We start from the raw sequence: 18,136 nt of genomic DNA, 5'->3' as shown, positions 1-18,136 counted from the left end.
TGACAGTCCAGATCTGTGGCCACCTCCCAAGCCCTGTCTATCCTAGGGTCCTGACTGAGGACAGCAGGCCTCTTCTTCCTCAAAAGAATTCCAGGAGGGAAAGTGGGGAAAGACTCAGATTCCCTCCAGTCTAGCCCTGCCCAGCTCATAGTTCTATCTCAATTGGGACAGGACAGGGTCCTTTGATTGGGGGCCGGGGGTACAGGAGGTGGTGAGGCAGGGAGGGAGGACATGAGCTGGAGGAACACAAATGGCAGGGTTGGAACTGAAACCAAGGGACTCTAGCTCACAGTCCCTCAGCCCTGTACCAACCATGACAACACCCACTGGCCATTTGGGGCTAGGGAAGTGGGGTCCTCAGTGTGAAGTCTGGGCTAAGCAAGGAGACCCAGGCAGGATTCATGGCCTAAAGGGTTCCACTCTGCCCAACTCTCACCACACAGGGTACTCTGGCTCCCATTACAGACAGAGAAGAGAGGGGTGCAGAAGAGAGGGAGGCTGGGGAGGCCTCTTTCATGTACCCTTGGGTTCCATAGAGCAGAGGATGTGGAAAGCAGCTAATTACCCTAACATTGACCTCAGTCCTCTGATTTACTTCCCCACCATCCTCTCCTGTATACCTTGCTCTCTTTATCTGGCCTCAGTGGTCACATTGCTTCTTTGGCCTCCCTCCTGATCTGTGGCCTGACTTCTTGCAGCTGTCAGGCCTTCCTTTCTCTCCTCTCTACAATGTTTGTTGTTAGCATCTTATCGACCTTGCCAGCAGTACTGGGGGCCTCAGAACTTGCTCTGTCCAAATTTTTGTTGCACGGTTGGGGATCCTGAAGCCCAGGGTCACTTGGATCATTGCTTGTCCAATGTCACACATCAGAATCAGCAAAAAAGCCAGCACTAGGCTTTTGTCTCCCAACTTCCTATTTTTCTCCTGTCCTTTGATCTGGCTGTTGCAGTCTAGTCTTTGTCCTCAGACTAGTAGAGCTCTTTTTAAAGAATTATTTATTTATGTGTGTGGGGGGGAGGGGGGAGCAGAAGGAGAGAGAGAGAATCTTAAGCAGAATCCATGCTGAGCATAGAGCTCTATGCAAGGCTTGATCTGACCACCCTGAGATTATGCCCTGGGCCGAACCAAGAGTCAGATGCTTAACCAACTGTGCCACCAACTGCACCAACCAGGTACCCCAGACTAGTAGAGCTCTTATGGTTTTCACTCAGTTCAGACTTTGCCTTCAAAGCCACGGCTGTAGCTACTTCACAGTTTGGCTCCAACAACAAATTGGACGAGACTGGGTCTGGCTACAGAATCTATGGGCCAAGGGGTAGGGACTAGGAGGGAGACTAGCCTCCAGGAGACAAAGCAAACCAGATCTGTGTTTTAGGCCGCTTGCGAGCTGTTGCTGATCAACATCCTTCCTCCGTACCCACTCTTTCCCTCCAGCAGCCCATGTTTAGGGTGATGCTCAGAAAAACAAAGTTTCCTAAACTCCTGCCTACACACACACACACACTCAGAGACAAAGACACAGACACACACAAGCACATATACACAGCTCTCTGGATGAGGATCACAGTCACTGCTCACTGTGAGATCCTTACCATGTGAGGCTCCTTTCTCTGAGAGCAAGAACGTGTCTCCTCCCTTGTGGCCTCCCAGCGCTCAGCCTAAAGCCTGCCATGGAATAGGAGCTTGATGAGGGTGTATGGAAAGAGTGAGCCGACATTTGGTATTGATGCTGTTGGGACCAGGCCTCCATCTCCCCATCCTGGCATGAGGCAGGAAGCCCGGCCCAGGCCTGAGGAGCCTGGCCCATGAGGTGGGTCCTAGAAGCTCTTGCTCTGGGTTCCTAGTACACCCCTTTCCATCTGCCTCCAGCTGGGACTCTAATGTAGTCCATGAAGCATCAATATCACCTGGCAGTTGTTAGAAATACAGCCTCAGGCCTCACCTCAGACATACTGAATCAGAAGCTCCGTGTGGGGCCCAGCAATCAACCCTCCAGGGGATTCTAATGCATGTGAAAGCTGTAGAACGGCTGCGAAGGCCAGCCGGCAGATTCCTGCTGGCAGGGAGGCTGCTCAAGTCTAGAAGCACACGCAGCTGCTTACGCCACCTATGGGTAAGGCTGTGCATATGCCAGTGGGCCCCACACCTGAAGTCGGACACATATACACACCTATGACGGTCCAGCAAGGTCTCAGAGAGTCTAGGTGCAGGGGCTCTGGGGTCCAGTGGCCGTAGACAGACCCCCAGATGGAAGTAGGTAGGAGCAGGGAAGAACTGTTCTCACCAGGTGATATCCTGTGTCCTCTAATTCCTTTGTTCCTTTCCCTAAGTTTCTCTGTCTGCTCCCTCAGGGGCCAGAGAAGCTGAGTAGTCATCCAGCTCAGACCAGGCCCTACCCTCAGTTGGGAGACCAGGTGACTTGTGTGCCTAAGAGAGTTTGGAGTATGTGCTAACACCAGCAAAGTTCTCTCTCTGCATGGGCAGGCCAGGGCCAGGGGAATGTAGGGATCAGCGCAAAGCTTAGGCAAGAGCACGCTACCCCCTGAGCCATGAAATGCTGCCCAGCTGTAGAATAGCCCCTGGCCCCTTCCCAAGGCTGCTCCCCGTGCCCATCCTACCTCCCCAAATGTCTCTCTGCTCTGGCCTGGGGAGCCCCAGGCAGCTGCCCACCTGGCCTTTCCCTAGGTCCTGCGGCATCTCCCCCTAAGGATCTGGAAGTGAAATCGGGGCCTCTGGGAGCTCCAGGGGATGTGGGGAGGGGATGGGGAGGCTGAGCTTCCCCATGCTCAGATCTGGTTTCGCAGCGCTTCCCCTGGCGCACTGCCACAGGCTGAGCCACCAGCCGCGCTATATAAGGCCCTGCGGCTGGACCGGAGAGCTGGAGACCTGAACCCCCAGCTGAGGAGTCCCGCTCAGGACACCGGTGAGCTCCCCTCCCATTTCCCTCAACCCCTGCCTGCATTTCACTGCCCTGTTCAGCTACTCCTGTCCTCCCCTGCATCTCCTCTCCCCCCTGCCTTTCTACTTTGAAGTTCTCTCTTTTCCCCCATTGGTCCAAAGTCCTCCCCCTCCTTCACCTGAGGTCAGGGACTCTCAGATGGTCCCAGTAGGGTCTGTACCTCTGGGTGCCTCCTTTTCTCTTGCGGTCAGCCAGTCTGCTTTGTCCGAGAGTTCTGAGGAGCGTGGGACGGGGAGCCTAACAGAGCATATGCTGAGGAAACTTCTGTGGGCTGCCAGATGGGAAATGGTTTTTCCACAAGGTGCCTCAGGCCACCTTGGCCTCCCAGACAGTTCTAGAGCCGCCTCAGACTGAATGCTGTGTAGCACTCAGCTCCCTGCTCAGAGCCCAGGAGCCTGGGGTAAGACACACAATGGGGACCCCCATGCCTCTGTTCCCTTGGCTGAGAAAAAGGTGGCGGCAGAGCAGGAAAGGGGGGCGGTAAGTTAGTATGCTTAGAGCTAGAAGATCTGCGATGTGGGATTGGTTTGTTCTTCTCTCTGGACAGCTAAGTGCTTTGGATCTTTTTTTCCCCCGGAAAGGAGGAATCTCCTCTTTCCCACCACACCCTGGACTTTGGACGTTGAGGGGAGCCACTTTTGAATCTCCAGGAACTGGTCAGATTCTGGGTTGGCCAGAGCTCTGGGGAGAGATAAAAATGAGCAGGAGCCTGGGCCACACCCCACAGATCTTTGCCCTTATCACCAAACCCACTCTCCTCTCCAGGCTCTATAGCCCCTAACCAGTTATTGGGGAGCCCTGGCTTTGCACGAGGTATCCCCTCTGCTCTCCTTCAGGGAGCTCCTGGCTGTGTAACTCCTAGCCAGGCCCCAACAAACAGGCCAGAAATGTGTTCCAGCTGCAGCCTGTGAGCATCTGGGAATGTGTTCACGGAGGCTGTGTGTCTGAAGCATCTGTGCCCTCCAGCTTGCCTGTCCTGTGAGGGGCCACTGTAGTCAGGGCTGGGCTGCACGGTGTTAATGTGTAGCCCTATTGTGCAAGAGTGTGAGCCTCACCAAAGGGTAGCAAAACATGCCCCCAAGCCCAGGTCTTGGAAGTGATAAATGAGTCACTCAGAGGCTGCTGGGAGTAAGCCCCGGCCCCTCCTCATTGGCAAGGCACCTCCTTACCCCTTGTCTCCCTTGTGCCCCATCTTGAGATGGGGTCCTGGAGCCTGGATCTGAATCCAGCTCTGCCTTATTTGAACTCAAATCCTGAGCCTCTGCACCTCGCAAGCTGCCCAGATTCACAACTTGGGCAGGTGTTATCTCCCACAAGACTTTATCCTTCTACCTTTGATAGGTCAAGAAATAGTTCTGTTCACGCCATGAGAGATGACACAGGAATGTGGAAGCTGATAAGCTTTGTTTCTTTGCAGGTTATTGGATCCGAGAAACTTCCTAGGGGACTGCATTCCGAGGAGAACCCAACTCTGAAGCATCCTCAGCCATCTCCTGCCATGTTTCCGAGAGGGCCTGGGGGAAAGATGGTGGGGACCAAGGCCTGGCTGTTCTTCTTCCTGGTCCTGGAAGTCACCTCTGTGTTGGGTATGGGCTAAGTATCTGCTCTCTTCCAAACCTCTACTTGCCATATTGAAGTCAGATGCGGTCTGGGACCCAACTATGGGCCTCAGCAATGTCCTTAAAACCTCAGGCTGGTTTATAGACTTATTAATCATTTATCTTTGTTTTCCCAAAGAATTTCTTATTTTTTAAAAAGATTTATTTATTTATTTATTCATGATAGTCACAGAGGAGAGAGAGGCAGAGACACAGGCAGAGGGAGAAGCAGGCTCCATGCCGGGAGCCTGACGCGGGACTCGATTCCAGGACTCCGGGATTGCGCCCTGGGCCAAAGGGAGGCGCTAAACTGCTGAGCCACCCAGGGATCCCCTGTTTTCCCAAAGAATTTGAGATAGCTCCCAATATTAACACTCACAGAATGGAATCTTTTTTTTCTTTTAAAGATTTTATTTATTTACTCATGAGAGAGAGGCAGAGACACAGGCAGAGGGAGAACCAGGCTCCCCACAGGGGGCTCGATGCAAGATTCAGTCCCAGGACTCCAGGATCATGCCCTGAGCCAAAGGCAGATGCTCAACCACTGAGCCACCCAGGGGCCCCAGAACAGAATTCTTCCTATCTTAATTTCTTTCTTTCTTTCTTTCTTTCTTTCTTTCTTTCTTTCTTTCTTTCTTTCTTTCTTTCTTTCTTTCTTTCTTTCTTTCTTTCTTTTCTTCTTTCTTTCTTTTCTTCTTTCTTTTTCTTTCTTTTCTTCTTTCTTCTTTCTTTCTCCCTTTCCTTTCCTCTTTCCTTTCCCCTTTCCTTTCCTTTCCTTTCCTTTCCTTTCCTTTCCTTTCCTTTCCTTTCCTTTCCTTTCCTTTCCCTCTTGGATTCTATTTATTTATTCATGAGAATACACAGAGAGGAGAGAGAGAGACACACACAGGCAGAAGGAGAAGCAGGCTCCATGCAGGGAGCCTGACCTGGGACTGATCCCAGGTCTCCAGGATCACGCCCTGGGCTGAAAGCAGTGCTAAACCGCTGAGCCACCCAGGCTGCCCCCCCCCCCCTTTTTTAAAGATTTATTTATTTATTCATGAGATTACACAGAGAGGAGAGAAAATCTTTTAAATGAGGAGAGGGATTAGCTGTCACCCAAAGGGAGGAAAAAAGATAAGAGGGTTATCACCGCTGGGTGCTAAATTTAGCTCTGAGATTCCTGGCAGTCAAAGCAAAAGGGAATCACAAGGGATCACTGGGTTCTCAAAAGCAGGTTTGAGGTTTGGTCTGGCTTTAGTTTCATAAAAATTCTTCTAGCTTAAAGCTCAGTTTCATTTAGACCATGCAGCCAAACTTCACAGATACCAGAACCCATTCTGGTTTCCCTGTCCTCTGACCATGTCCTCTGGTGACACTGAGTTCTTGAAGGGATAGGTGGAGACCAGATGCCTGAGCATCAGTACTCCCAGCACTGCCCCATATGCTCTCTCCCATCTGCCCTTCCTCTCCTGACTTCTAACTACATACTCAAGTATGTACTCAAGCTCAAAGCCCTCTTGTAAAGCTGCATGCACTGCGGTCTTTGTGAGTGCCCATGGGGGAACAAAGGCTGTCTCACCATCTTGCCAAATCCTGTGTGCGCCCACCTCCCACCTTGCTCTTTCCACCCCGACAGCTGCTGTTTATGAAGATGATTAACATTCAGTCATCTGAGGGGAAATCAGATTAGTTTGATTAAAAGAGCTCCTATCACCCCAATTAAGCAGCATAGAGAATTCTGATTTGCCTCCTTGCAGGAGAGTTAATTGCCTTTTAAAGCTTGTCTGTTCTCTACTCTTCTCCTTCCCCTCCTGGAGCCACCAATCCAGCCTCAGATGGGGTGGGGCTGGAAGTTGCTTATGGCCCAAGGATCCTGTACCCATCTTTAGGAGTTGCTGACACTAGAGGATCCCTGGGTGGCTCAGTGGTTTAGCGCCTGGCTTCAGCTTAGGGCGTGATCCTGGAGTCCTGGGATCAAGTCCCATGCATGGAGCCTGCTTCTCCCTCTGCCTGTGTGTGTGTGTGTGTGTGTGTGTGTGAGATAAATAAATAAAAATCTTAAAAAAAAAAAAAAAGGAGTTGCTGACACTTATTCAGCAAACACCATGTGAGGCATTGTTCTAAGTGGATTTCATGAATGAGCTTATTTAATCGCCACAATCCTTTGAGGCAAGAACTATTATTATTCTTATCACTTCTTGCCCTCAGGGAGGCAGATGATGCTCACCCAGTCGGTAAGAAGAGTCCAGCCTGGGAGGAGGACCTCCAACATCTTTGCCAAGCTTGTCAACTCTCTGGAAAGTGAGTTGTGGCTGGAGCAGGGAGGGTCAGGAGAGGGGCGTCTTTATTGAGCTTGGTGTGAGAATCTTTGAAGCCAGGGCATGATGTCACGGTTTCCATGGAAACCCACTTTTACAGGGCATTTAACCTACATCTTTATCCAGGCAGATAGACCTGGGAAATAGGACAGCTTAGAATGTGAAGCTCCCTGATATGCTCAGGAATGCTATGGAGCTTGCTGGAGCCAGAGCTCGGGCTGGTGAAGACAGAGGGAGATGAGGATAGAGAGACAGCAGGGGCCAGCTCACCGCCGGCTCACCTCGAATGCCTGGCTAAGGGATTTGAAGCTGGGGAGCAGTGGGATCCAAGCCACCCAGAAAAAGCCCACCCTGTTTGCAGTGTCCAGGAGGCAGAAGGGTGGGTGGAGGGGGAACTTGGAAGTAGAGAGATGAGGCATGGAGTTACATGACCTGGTACAGCCAGGCTGCTGAGAGCTGTAATGGAGTGGCAGGAACAGAAGGTGGAAAGGCTGGAGAGATGCTGGAGAGACAGATGTGATAGGGCTGGGACCAATGGGTGTGGGTGAGAGGTATCAGGAGTGAGTCCCAGGAGTAAGGGAGGTAAGAGGGATGGAGCTTCCCTGAGGCTCCAGCGCCCCCCTGACCTGCCTCTACCTCTCAGGTCCTGGCGAGTGGACAACATGGTTCAACATCGACCACCCGGGTGGACAGGGTGACTATGAGCGGCTGGATGCCATTCACTTCTACTATGGGGACCGTGTGTGTGCTCGGCCCCTGTGGCTAGAGGCTCGGACCACCGATTGGACGCCTGCAGGCAGCACTGGCCAGGTGGTCCATGGCAGTCCCCATGAGGGCTTCTGGTGCCTCAACAGGGAGCAGCGGCCCGGCCAGAACTGCTCCAATTATACCGTGCGCTTCCTCTGCCCACCAGGTGAGCTGGACAGTCCCCAACCCCCTACCTCCCACCAGCCTCGACACAAGGAGAGGCCAGGATTGGCATCTGGCCACGGGGACTCTGGATATCACACACATACACAGGCTTCGACTCCCTCAGAATAACACTATTAGTGTCATGAGAGCATAATCTTCCCAAGAGTACTCAGTCAACTCACTTACTGAGAGTGCATGGCAAGATGGTGAAGACCACAGGCCCTGGAGTTGGGCTGCTTGCATTTGAATCCTGGGTCTACCGTCTGAACTGTGTTCCTTAGGCAAATTTCCTGAATCTCTCTGAGCCTCGGGCTTCTCGCCAATAGAACAGGGTAATATTAGTAATATTAGTAAATATTTGTAAATATGATGTCAGTTTTTATGAGGATTAAACAAGATAATCTCCATTCATAGCATCTGGGTGCCAGACACTGTGCTAGTTATGTACACCACTCAGTCTTTATAACCCCCCTGCGAGGGATCCCTGGGTGGTGCAGCGGTTTAGCGCCTGCCTTTGGCCCAGGGCGTGATCCTGGAGACCCAGGATCGAGTCCCACGTCCGGCACCCGGTGCATGGAGCCTGCTTCTCCCTCTGCCTGTGTCTCTGCCTCTCTCTCTCTGTGTGTGTGACTATCATAAATAAATAAAAATTAAAAAAAATCTATAACCCCCCTGCGAGGATTCTCCATTCTGATAAGTTACTCTAGGTTTGGAGAGGTTAGGGTACTTCTTACGATTATGCAGCTGACACCTGGAGAGCTAGGATTTGAATGCATGTCGGGGTCTGCAGAGTCCAAGAGTTCATGCTCGACATCCTTTCTCTTCATGTACAGAGCCAGCTGCAGGGTTGCCCACTTCTCAGATGGTCACCCTCCCTTCCTGTGACTCTGCCAGTTGCCACAGCCTGACCCTGCAGGCCCAGGTGGTAGTGGTGGTCATTCAGAGTGGGAACTCAGGCTGGGCCAGGTCCAAGGTCCCCATTCCTGCACACAGGCCTCAGAGCAGAGGTGAGGGGGGAGCTTGAGGTCTGAGTCACTGAGGTCCTGGACCCTGACTGGGAGAGAGCCTTTCCACAGGGACATTACGACTGTTTCCACCTGAATGCGGAGGGAAGATGGTGCTACCCCTGCACATCCCAGGACAGCATATCCAAGTCCCAGTGCTTGGCCAACAAGTCCCTCTCAGAGCCACTCCTGGCCCATATAGTACCTTTGTGCAAATAAGAGATGTAATCAGAGTCCCCATCTCTCTGAGATAAAACAGCCTCGGGGGCAGATTTTCTGACAGAGTCCGTTTGGGATACAAGTTAGACCATCTACTGATCCTGCTTTGCAGGGTCTCTGCGCCGAGACACAGAACGCATCTGGAGCCCCTGGTCTCCCTGGAGCAAGTGTTCTGCTGCTTGTGGTCACACTGGAGTCCAGACCCGAACACGCACCTGCTTGGCGGAGACAGTGTCACTGTGCAATGAGGCCTCTGAGGAGGGCCGACTGTGCATGGACCAGGCCTGTACAGGTACTACAACTCTTGTTCCTGGTACTGGGAAGGCATGCAACTGAGCTGAAGCAGCCCAGGAGTGGTCAGAGGGTCAGACTGATTCATTTATTCATGCATTCACCAACTATTAAATGAGCATCTGTTATGTGCTCTGATGGGGGATGTAGAGGATAATATGGGAGCACAGAGCAGGGTCATTTATAGCTTAGGAGAATCAAAGAAGGCTTCCTGGAGGAAGTGTCCTGGGCTAAGTCTCAAAGGAGGAGTGGGAATTAGTTATGCAGGCTGTTAAGGAAAGGTAACAAAGGCCTAAAGAGGAGAAGCATATGTGAGTCCGCAGGCTGAGATGTGCCTGAAGAAGAGCCAGAGTCCATATAAGCCCTCCTGATGTGGCCCCTTTTTCCACAGCCTGTGACCTGACCTGCCCCATGGGCCAGGTGAATGCAGACTGTGATGCCTGCATGTGCCAGGACTTCATGCTACATGGAGCTGTTTCCCTCCCCGGGGGCGCCCCAGCCTCAGGGGCCACTGTCTACCTGCTGACCAAGACGCCTAAGCCACTGACCAAGACAGACAGCAGTGGGAGGTTCCGAGTCCCTGGCTTGTGCCCTGATGGCAAAAGCATTCTGAAGATCACAAAGGCCAAGTTTGCCCCCATCATGCTCACAATGCCCAAGACTGGGCTAAAGGCAGCCACTGTCAATGCAGAGTTCATGAGGGCAGGTACGGTTCTCCAGGATAGGGCTGGACAGGAATGCTGGAGTTTTTTTTTTTTTTTTTTTTTTTTGAATGCTGGACTTTTAATTAAAGGGATCATAGTGCTAAGTGCTGGCTTCCCAGCTTCCAAATCCTTACCATGACCCACAAGGCTCTATATCACCTGGCTCCTCCATTACTTCCCTGTTCTCTTCTTCTATTACTCTCCCTTTCACCCTCACTGAGTCATTCTACTCGAGCCAGAATAGCCTCCTAGCTGTTCCTCAAACATACAAGCACCCTCCTGCCCCAGGGCCTTTGCACTTGCTATATATGCTGCTTGGAGTATTCTTCCCACAGAGTTGACATGGCTTGCTCCCTCAAATGTGTGAATTCGTCCCTGGCCACCTTTTCTAAAATAGTCAATTATAATATATTGTGAGATTTGGAGGGTATAGAGAGAAAGAGGCTGGGGGAATCCAGAAGTGGTGCAGAATGGCCAGCATATTCTGCTGAAGGCAGCAGAATGGGAGTATTGCACTATTCAAAACAGCCAGCTCTGTCCCAGTGGCAGTGCTTGGGAATCTTAGCTTGCATGAGGTCCCCTTGGCTCTCTACTGCCCCACCCAAATGCTGCTTGAGAGGCCACAGAAGCTGATTCTAGGCCTAGGGTGTGGAGTGGGTGGACTCCATTCTGGACCATTTCCCTTAGAGAGGAGCTAGGGGTGGGAGTAGGGGTAAAGTCATACAATTTTAACACATGACAAAAGAACTCATGGGAGCAAGGCTCTAGACAATCTGCACAAAGAGAAAAACCGAATCATTGTTTCTTGTGTTCTGTCCCAGAAACTCCATACATTGTGATGAACCCAGAGACAAAAGCACGGAGAGCTGGACAGAGTGTGTCCCTATGCTGTAAGGCCACAGGGAAGCCCGGTCCAGACAAGTATTTCTGGTGAGTGTCCTGCCAGTTACCTTGCCAAGTCTTTTCTTGGAAATCAGCCCTTTCTTGCATTGGGTCTGGACTTATTAATCATGACAATAACCAACAGAATAAAGTTATTAGTAAGGCCCTGGCACAGAGCCCTTAAGTTGGCATTTACAAGTGGGAGCCAGTGGGGTCGAGGCTACCCAGACAACCAGCCAGCCCTGTCATTATCCTCTTGAAGCTGGGGCCCCACAGAGCAGCTCAGGTCTCAGGGTCCTGATTTGGATATCCTTGGGACACAGAACAAGGTGCCCGGCCCTGCTTCCCCTGACATAAAGTCAGAGTCCTCGAGCACTGTGAGTCCTTTATCCTTCACAGTTATTTTATAGCCATTATCTTGTCTGATGCTCCCAACAATTCTGTGAAATCAGCTAGGGAACAACCGTCCTCATTTTATAGAGCAGGAGACAAAAGCTCAGAGAGGTGAGATGATTTGTCCAAGGATCCATAGGCAGTTAATAGTGAGGCTGGGACTCAGAGTGAAGTCCCTTGACTCCCAGGGCAGTCAGTACTCTTGGGTGAGCTGAGTCAGAGGTGGTGTTGACATCTGCAAGGCCTCATCCATCATCTGCCTCCCTGGCTACTTGCTCCTGGCACTCTCCCTGGGAATACCTGCCCTCCCACCATCCCCTCAGGCTCTGCCTCTGTATTCCTTCAGGTACCACAATGGCACACTGCTGGATCCCTCCCTGTACAAGCATGAGAGCAAGCTGGTGCTGAGGAACCTGCAACAGGACCAGGCTGGCGAGTACTTCTGCAAGGCCCAGAGTGACGCTGGGGCTGTGAAGTCCCAGGTGGCCCAGCTGACTGTAATAGGTAAGCAGCCAGCATCCTGAGTCGCCACAGGGCAGGTAAGCACCCCAGTGGACATATCTGGGCAGTGAAGCTTGGGCTTTTCTGTGCTGAGCACAGCACTATGCCCTCTAGGACACAAAGATCTCACGGTCCTGAATCCTACCCTCACAGAGCTGCCAGTCCAGAAGGAGTGAAGAGATATAAATAAGAGACAAATAAGTAAAGATAGAAAAATGCACTGAAACAGGAAATAAGATGAGACAAAGAGACCGCTCAGTGTGAGTGACCATGGGTGATTGCTTGAGGGGGCAGCTTTTCAGCTGAAGCTTAAATAGTGGGTCACAGCCTTGGCTACTCTTGGGATCACCTGCTGAATTTTTTTTTTTTTAAGATTTCTTATTTATTTGTTCATGAGAGACAGAGAGAGAGAGAGAGAGAGAGAGAGAGAGAGGCAGAGACACAGGCAGAGGGGGAAGCAGGCTCCACGCACGGAGCCCGATGTAGGACTTGATCCCGGGACTCCAGGATCATGCTCTGGGCCGAAGGCAGGCTCTAAACCGCTGAGCCACCCAGGCGTCCCACACCTGATGAATTTTAAAAAATACTGATGACTGGGTCCTACCTCCAGAGAGTCTGATGTCATGGGTTTGGGATACGGTCTAGGTATGCACAGATTAAAATCTCTCCCAGTGGATTCTAATTTGCAGCCAGTGTTGAAAACCCCTCCTCTTGAATACCAGCCAGGGACTGTGTATATGGAAGTGAGGCATTCTAGATCGAGAGGCCAACATGAGCTAAGGTTTACGATTAGAGTTGGCTTTAAGAAGTAATCTGGAGGAGGAGAGACTCAAGGCCAAGATCAATCAGGAACCTGTACCTGCAAAGTGGGCAGGGAAGAAGGATATCTTAATAATTGGCATAGGGGCACCTGGGTAGCTCAGGTGGATGGGCCTCTGCCTTTGGCTCAGGTCATGATCCCAGAGTCCTGGGATCTAGCCCCACATCGGGCTCCCTGCTCAGCGGGGGGTTTGCTTCTCCCTCTCCCTCTGCCCCTTCCTCTTACTCATTTTCTATGTCTCTCTCCAATTAAAAAAAAAATTGGCCTAAACAAAGGAGGGAGAGAGGAAAGTTTATTGGAAGAATTCTGAAATATTTCACAGACTCCAAGAACCTCAGAGCAAATAGGACACGGGGCACTGGGGCCGCTGCAGAGGAAATGTGGAGCCCCCTGTAGAGTGGTTCCCAATCCATATTCCTGGTTCTTCCACCTGTAACAGTTATTTTTAACACTGCCTAAACATTCTGAAGTTAAATTGATAGAAAAGAGCTATATATAATTTCCAAATACATGTGCACATGGCCCTAACTACAACATAAAGGAAAAATAAAATAACTCTAATTCAAAACAGTATGTATTTCAACGTGTAAATGTTTTTGGCATAACAACATCAGAAGGCTAACCAAGAGGTTGGACACTTGCACTTAAATCCAGTCACTGTGAATGTGACAGCTACAAATCCTGACGGATACGGGGTTATTATTTTGGTGGTTCACATTCCTTGGGTAATGTTGTGCAGGTATGTGGTTTTTCTGAAACAAGGAGCAATTCTTAGTATTATTCCAAGCTAAACCAAGTCCAATCTTCACTGGATTTATATGGTAATTGTGCTCTTTAAAAATCCAATGTATGAAAAAAATTCAGTGTATGGTTAAAGCCACATAAAAAATAGTAGGCTCTGATCATTTCAAACAGGTTTTCCACCAACATGAATGTCTGCTGGGATATGTCAACTTCATGCAGAGAAATTCTTAATGCAGAATAGTGCCAGACCATCGCAGGACACAGAGCAGCAATGCCCATCCTCCACTCCACCCACTACTTTTTTTTTTTTCAAACACAACCAATCTTATTTGACTGCATCTTATTTAGACAGCTTGCATGTTTCAAATTCCATTAAATCTCTGCAAAAGGGGATCCCTGAGTGGCGCAGCGGTTTAGCGCCTGCCTTTGGCCCAGGGCATGATCCTGGAGACCCGGGATCGAATCCCACGTCGGGCTCCCGGGGCATGGAGCCTGCTTCTCCCTCTGCCTTTGTCTCTGCCTCTCTCTCTCTCTGTGTGACTATCATAAATAAATAAAAATTAAAAAAAAAAATTTAAATCTCTGCAAAAGGATATGGGACGATAGAAGAAAATTATGCAGCAATATCCAGTCATCAAACAGCAGTCCAATATTTGGAGGTACACGTGATATTTTATAGATACTTGAACTCACATATGACATCAATATAATTTATGGTTATGTTTTCACAAACCTGAAACCTGTAACATGATAGCATTCATTTTAGTGATGTCATGGTGCACTGAAAAGTAACTCTGATGCACTAGCAATTTGCTTTTATCTATGCTCCTGGAAAGTGATGATTTTTAGACACTGTAATAAACATACACATCTAGTCTTCTACACGTCAGCCAATACCATACCACAGTGCCAGCAGAACTCCTCATTTTATTTTATTTTATTTTTATTTTTATTTATTTTTTTTTCCCTCCCCAGAACTCCTCATTTTAGTGGTAATTTAAAACACTCTCACAAACTTTCAAGACCCTTCTATTGAGAACCATGATTATAATGATATAAAATGTATAAAATGAAATTAATAATGTTCACTCCATCTCCCTCAGAAGAGTTCTGTGAGATTTGGGATCATGGATGTGCAAGCACTTTGAAAACCATAAAGCCCCACAGAGAGGTGAGGGTAAGGATACCCTCTGTGTAGGACATGAACTTACTTTTAATATTCACATCATTTCCCTCCATAGCCGCTGATGAGACTCCTTGCAATCCAACTCCTGAGAGCTACCTTATCCGGCTGCCCCATGACTGCTTCCAGAACGCCACCAACTCCTTCTACTATGACGTGGGCCATTGCCCGGTTAAGACCTGCGCAGGGCAGCAGGATAACGGGATCAGGTGCCGGGATGCTGTGGAGTACTGCTGCGGCATCTCCAAAACAGAGGAGAAAGAGATCCAGTGCAGTGGGTACACACTACCCACCAAGGTGGCCGTGGGGTGCAGTTGTCAGCGGTGCACAGAGACCCGGAGCATCGTGCGTGGCCGCGTCAGTGCTGCTGACAACGGGGAACCCATGCGCTTTGGCCACGTGTACATGGGAAGTAACCGTGTGAGCATGACTGGCTACAAGGGCACCTTCACCCTCCATGTTCCCCAGGACACAGAGAGGTTGGTGCTCACATTTGTGGACAGGATGCAGAAGTTTGTCAACACCACTAAAGTGCTGCCCTTCAACAAGAAGGGGAGTGCAGTGTTCCATGAGATCAAGATGCTTCGGAAGAAAGAGCCCATCACACTGGAGGCCACGGACACCAACATTATCCCCCTGGGGGAGGTGGCTGGAGAAGACCCTATGGCTGAACTGGAGATCCCTTCCAAGAGTTTCTACAGGCAGAATGGGGACCCCTACACAGGAAAAGTAAAGGCCAGTGTGACCTTCCTGGATCCCCGGAATATTTCCACAGCCACTGCTGCCCAGAGTGACCTGAACTTCATCAACGATGAAGGAGACACCTTCCCCCTTCGGACATATGGTATGTTCTCTGTGGACTTCAGAGATGAGGCCACCTCAGAGCCGCTTAATGTTGGCAAAGTGAAGGTCCACCTTGACTCAACCCAGGTCAAGATGCCAGAGCACGTGCCCACAATGAAACTCTGGTCACTCAACCCAGATACAGGGTTGTGGGAGGAGGAAGGTGACTTTGAATTTGAAAGCCAAAGGCGAGGCAAAAGGGAAGAGAGAACCTTTCTGGTGGGCAACATGGAGATCCGTGAAAGGAGGCTCTTTAATCTGGATGTCCCAGAAAACAGGAGGTGCTTTATCAAGGTTAGAGCCTACCGGAGTGAGAGGTTCTTGCCCAGTGAGCAGATCCAGGGGGTTGTGGTCTCTGTGATCAACCTGGAGCCCAGAACTGGCTTCTCGTCCAACCCCAGGGCCTGGGGCCGCTTTGACAGTGTCATCACAGGCCCCAATGGGGCCTGTCTGCCTGCCTTCTGTGATGACCAGTCCCCTGATGCCTATTCCGCCTATGTCTTGGCAAGCCTGGCTGGGGAAGAACTGGAAGCAGTGCAATCTTTCCCTAAATTCAACCCAAATGCAATTGGTGTCCCTCAGCCCTATCTCAATAGGCTCAAATACCGTCGGACAGATCATGAGGACCCACGAGTTAAGAAGACAGCTTTCCAGATCAGCATGGCCAAGCCAAGGCCCAACTCAGCTGAGGAAAGCAATGGGCCCATCTATGCCTTTGAGGACCTCCGGGCATGTGAGGAGGCACCACCCAGTGCAGCCCACTTCCGGTTCTATCAGATTGAGGGGGATCATTATGACTACAACACTGTCCCCTTCAACGAGGACGACCCTATGAGCTGGACTGAAGACTACCTAGCATGGTGGCCCAAGCCAATGGAGTTCAGGGCCTGCTACATCAAGGTGAAGATTGTAGGGCCTGTAGAGGTGAATGTGCGATCCCGCAACATGGGAGGCACCCACCGGAGGACAGTGGGCAAATTGTATGGGATCCGGGATGTGAAGAGCACACGGGACAGGGACCAGCCCAATGTCTCATCTGCCTGTTTAGAGTTCAAGTGCAGTGGGATGCTCTATGACCAGGACCGTGTGGATCGCACACTGGTAAAGGTCATCCCTCAGGGCAGCTGCCATCGAGCCAGCGTAAATTCCATGCTTCACGAGTACCTGGTCAACCACCTACCACTAGCAGTCAACAATGACACCAGTGAGTACACTATGCTGGCACCCCTGGATCCACTGGGCCACAACTATGGTATCTATACTGTCACCGACCAGGACCCTCGCACAGCCAAGGAGATTGCACTTGGCCGGTGCTTTGATGGCACATCCGATGGCTCCTCCAGAGTCATGAAGAGCAACGTGGGAGTGGCCCTCACCTTTAACTGCGTAGAGAGACAGGTGGGCCGCCAGAGTGCCTTCCAGTACCTCCAGAGCCCCCCCTCCCGGCCCCCTGCCACAAGCACTGTCAGAGGAAGAGTGTCCTCAAGGAGACAGCAACGGGCTAGTAGGGGTGGCCAGCGCGGGTGAGAAGGCGTGGCCTCTCTGAGGTTTCCTGGGATTGCTCCTCAGCCTCTGAGCAACTAAGTCATATGGTACTTTTCTTCCCCCACCTCATGTGACAGCCATTGTGAGACTGATGTATAAACTGTCACTTGGTTAATTTAAGCACATCTGTTCTGGTGCAATTTGCTTGTTTTCTTCATGCCTTTACTTACTGTCTTTACCCCATGATACCGATTGGCACGTAGCCCCCAGAGATGTCAAAATAAATCTTTTTTGTCTTGTTCTTTAAAAGAAATACAAGAAACTGACCATTGATAAAGTCAGTGGCCATCAACGAAAATGTCCTTCCTTTATTTTTGCAGGGTTTTGCTCACCTCTACCGTAATGATAATCTGATGTTAAAGACCAAATAACCAATAGAAAGCATATTTCTTGGCCTTGGTCTATGGGATGTCAGCAAGGCCTCTATCACAGTCCGCACATATAAATGGTGGTGAAATAAAGGAATAATCTACAATATTCTTACTTGAAATGTAAATAAGTTATTTCTTTGATGAATTTGGAACGCTAGTATACATCCCACATTAAGCTGTTGAACACAGGGTAATCATAGTTCCTCTGCCAAGTCTGGAAAGACCATCTCATGACTACCACTGCGATGGGCTGCTGACTATATTTGTGCATTTCCTTTTATATTTACTTTTGTTCTTGCTGGAGGCCCAGTGTACCCCAGAGCAGATGTCAATAAATGCACATTTGGTATTTGTTTTTGAGGCCCCTGTCCTGTCTCACCTATAAAGCGAGCCAGCTGCTCAGAGGGACAGAGGTGACCCTGGAAAGTGGTCACAAAGTGGCATGAGGCGCAGTCCCCTCTTCAGGACCCCTCCCATCACTCCCCCCCCCCCCAGGGTTGAGTAATTAATTAGGCACACACTCGGGTGATCAAGTTTGTTCTCATGGATCATATTTTCCACTTGCAGAGAAGAGCAGAGATTCCTGGAGTTGTGAGTATGTTCTGGGCTCCTGAGCAAAGCTAAAAACATGTCCCTTTTTTTTTCTTTCTTTCTTTCCAATACTGGGGAGCTTATACAATGGCTTGGCTCAAGGTTGGGCAAGCTGGCCAAGTGCTCCTCCGGCAACCCCCCACAGCCTGCTGCCTGCTCCAGCTGTGCTGGCTGACCTCACTCACAAATGACGGGCTTTTTTTTCTTTTTCTTTTTTTAAATTTTATTCCAAGCTCTTCTAAAGATGCCTAGCTTTTCCAGATACCAGATCTCTG

General features: G+C 50.2%; 1 protein-coding gene and 1 long non-coding RNA gene across 3 annotated transcripts in view; one reads left to right on the top strand and one right to left on the bottom strand.

Annotated features, from left to right (window-relative positions):
- LOC119877747 overlaps positions 1 to 2,966 on the bottom strand; it is a 34,292-nt gene extending 31,326 nt beyond the window's left edge. The window contains exon 1 of the long non-coding RNA XR_005381785.1: positions 1,594 to 2,966. This is a non-coding gene — a long non-coding RNA (uncharacterized LOC119877747). The remainder of the gene's footprint in view (positions 1 to 1,593) is intronic.
- CILP (cartilage intermediate layer protein) lies at positions 2,770 to 17,389 on the top strand. Of its 2 annotated transcripts, XM_038580724.1 has the most exons (9): positions 2,770 to 2,924; positions 4,378 to 4,546; positions 6,749 to 6,841; positions 7,502 to 7,771; positions 9,106 to 9,285; positions 9,676 to 9,990; positions 10,810 to 10,918; positions 11,610 to 11,767; positions 14,570 to 17,389. In XM_038580724.1, exons 2-9 carry the CDS (start codon positions 4,459 to 4,461, stop codon positions 16,879 to 16,881), a joined length of 3,525 nt encoding a protein of 1,174 aa, XP_038436652.1. In that variant the 5' UTR covers positions 2,770 to 2,924; positions 4,378 to 4,458; the 3' UTR covers positions 16,882 to 17,389. The 2 variants fall into 2 exon arrangements, with proteins under 2 accessions (XP_038436652.1, XP_038436653.1); XM_038580725.1 differs by lacking the exons at positions 2,770 to 2,924; positions 4,378 to 4,546; positions 6,749 to 6,841 and adding an exon at positions 6,946 to 7,237.
- Positions 17,390 to 18,136: the final 747 nt, after the last annotated feature.

Source organism: Canis lupus, chromosome 30 (assembly GCF_011100685.1).
Source record: "Canis lupus familiaris isolate Mischka breed German Shepherd chromosome 30, alternate assembly UU_Cfam_GSD_1.0, whole genome shotgun sequence".
NCBI lineage: Eukaryota > Metazoa > Chordata > Mammalia > Carnivora > Canidae > Canis > Canis lupus.
Note: the sequence above shows the minus strand (reverse complement) of the source record. Positions and strands in the feature narration are given on the sequence as shown.

Bases quoted from the DNA above. Each gene is read 5' to 3' on its own strand.
- CILP (XM_038580724.1), top strand. From the start codon at position 4,459: ATGTTTCCGAGAGGGCCTGGGGGAAAGATGGTGGGGACCAAGGCCTGG. The intron at 7,772-9,105 runs GTGAGCTGGACA...CCTGCTTTGCAG, and splicing joins GCGCTTCCTCTGCCCACCAG to GGTCTCTGCGCCGAGACACA. The intron at 9,286-9,675 runs GTACTACAACTC...CTTTTTCCACAG, and splicing joins CATGGACCAGGCCTGTACAG to CCTGTGACCTGACCTGCCCC.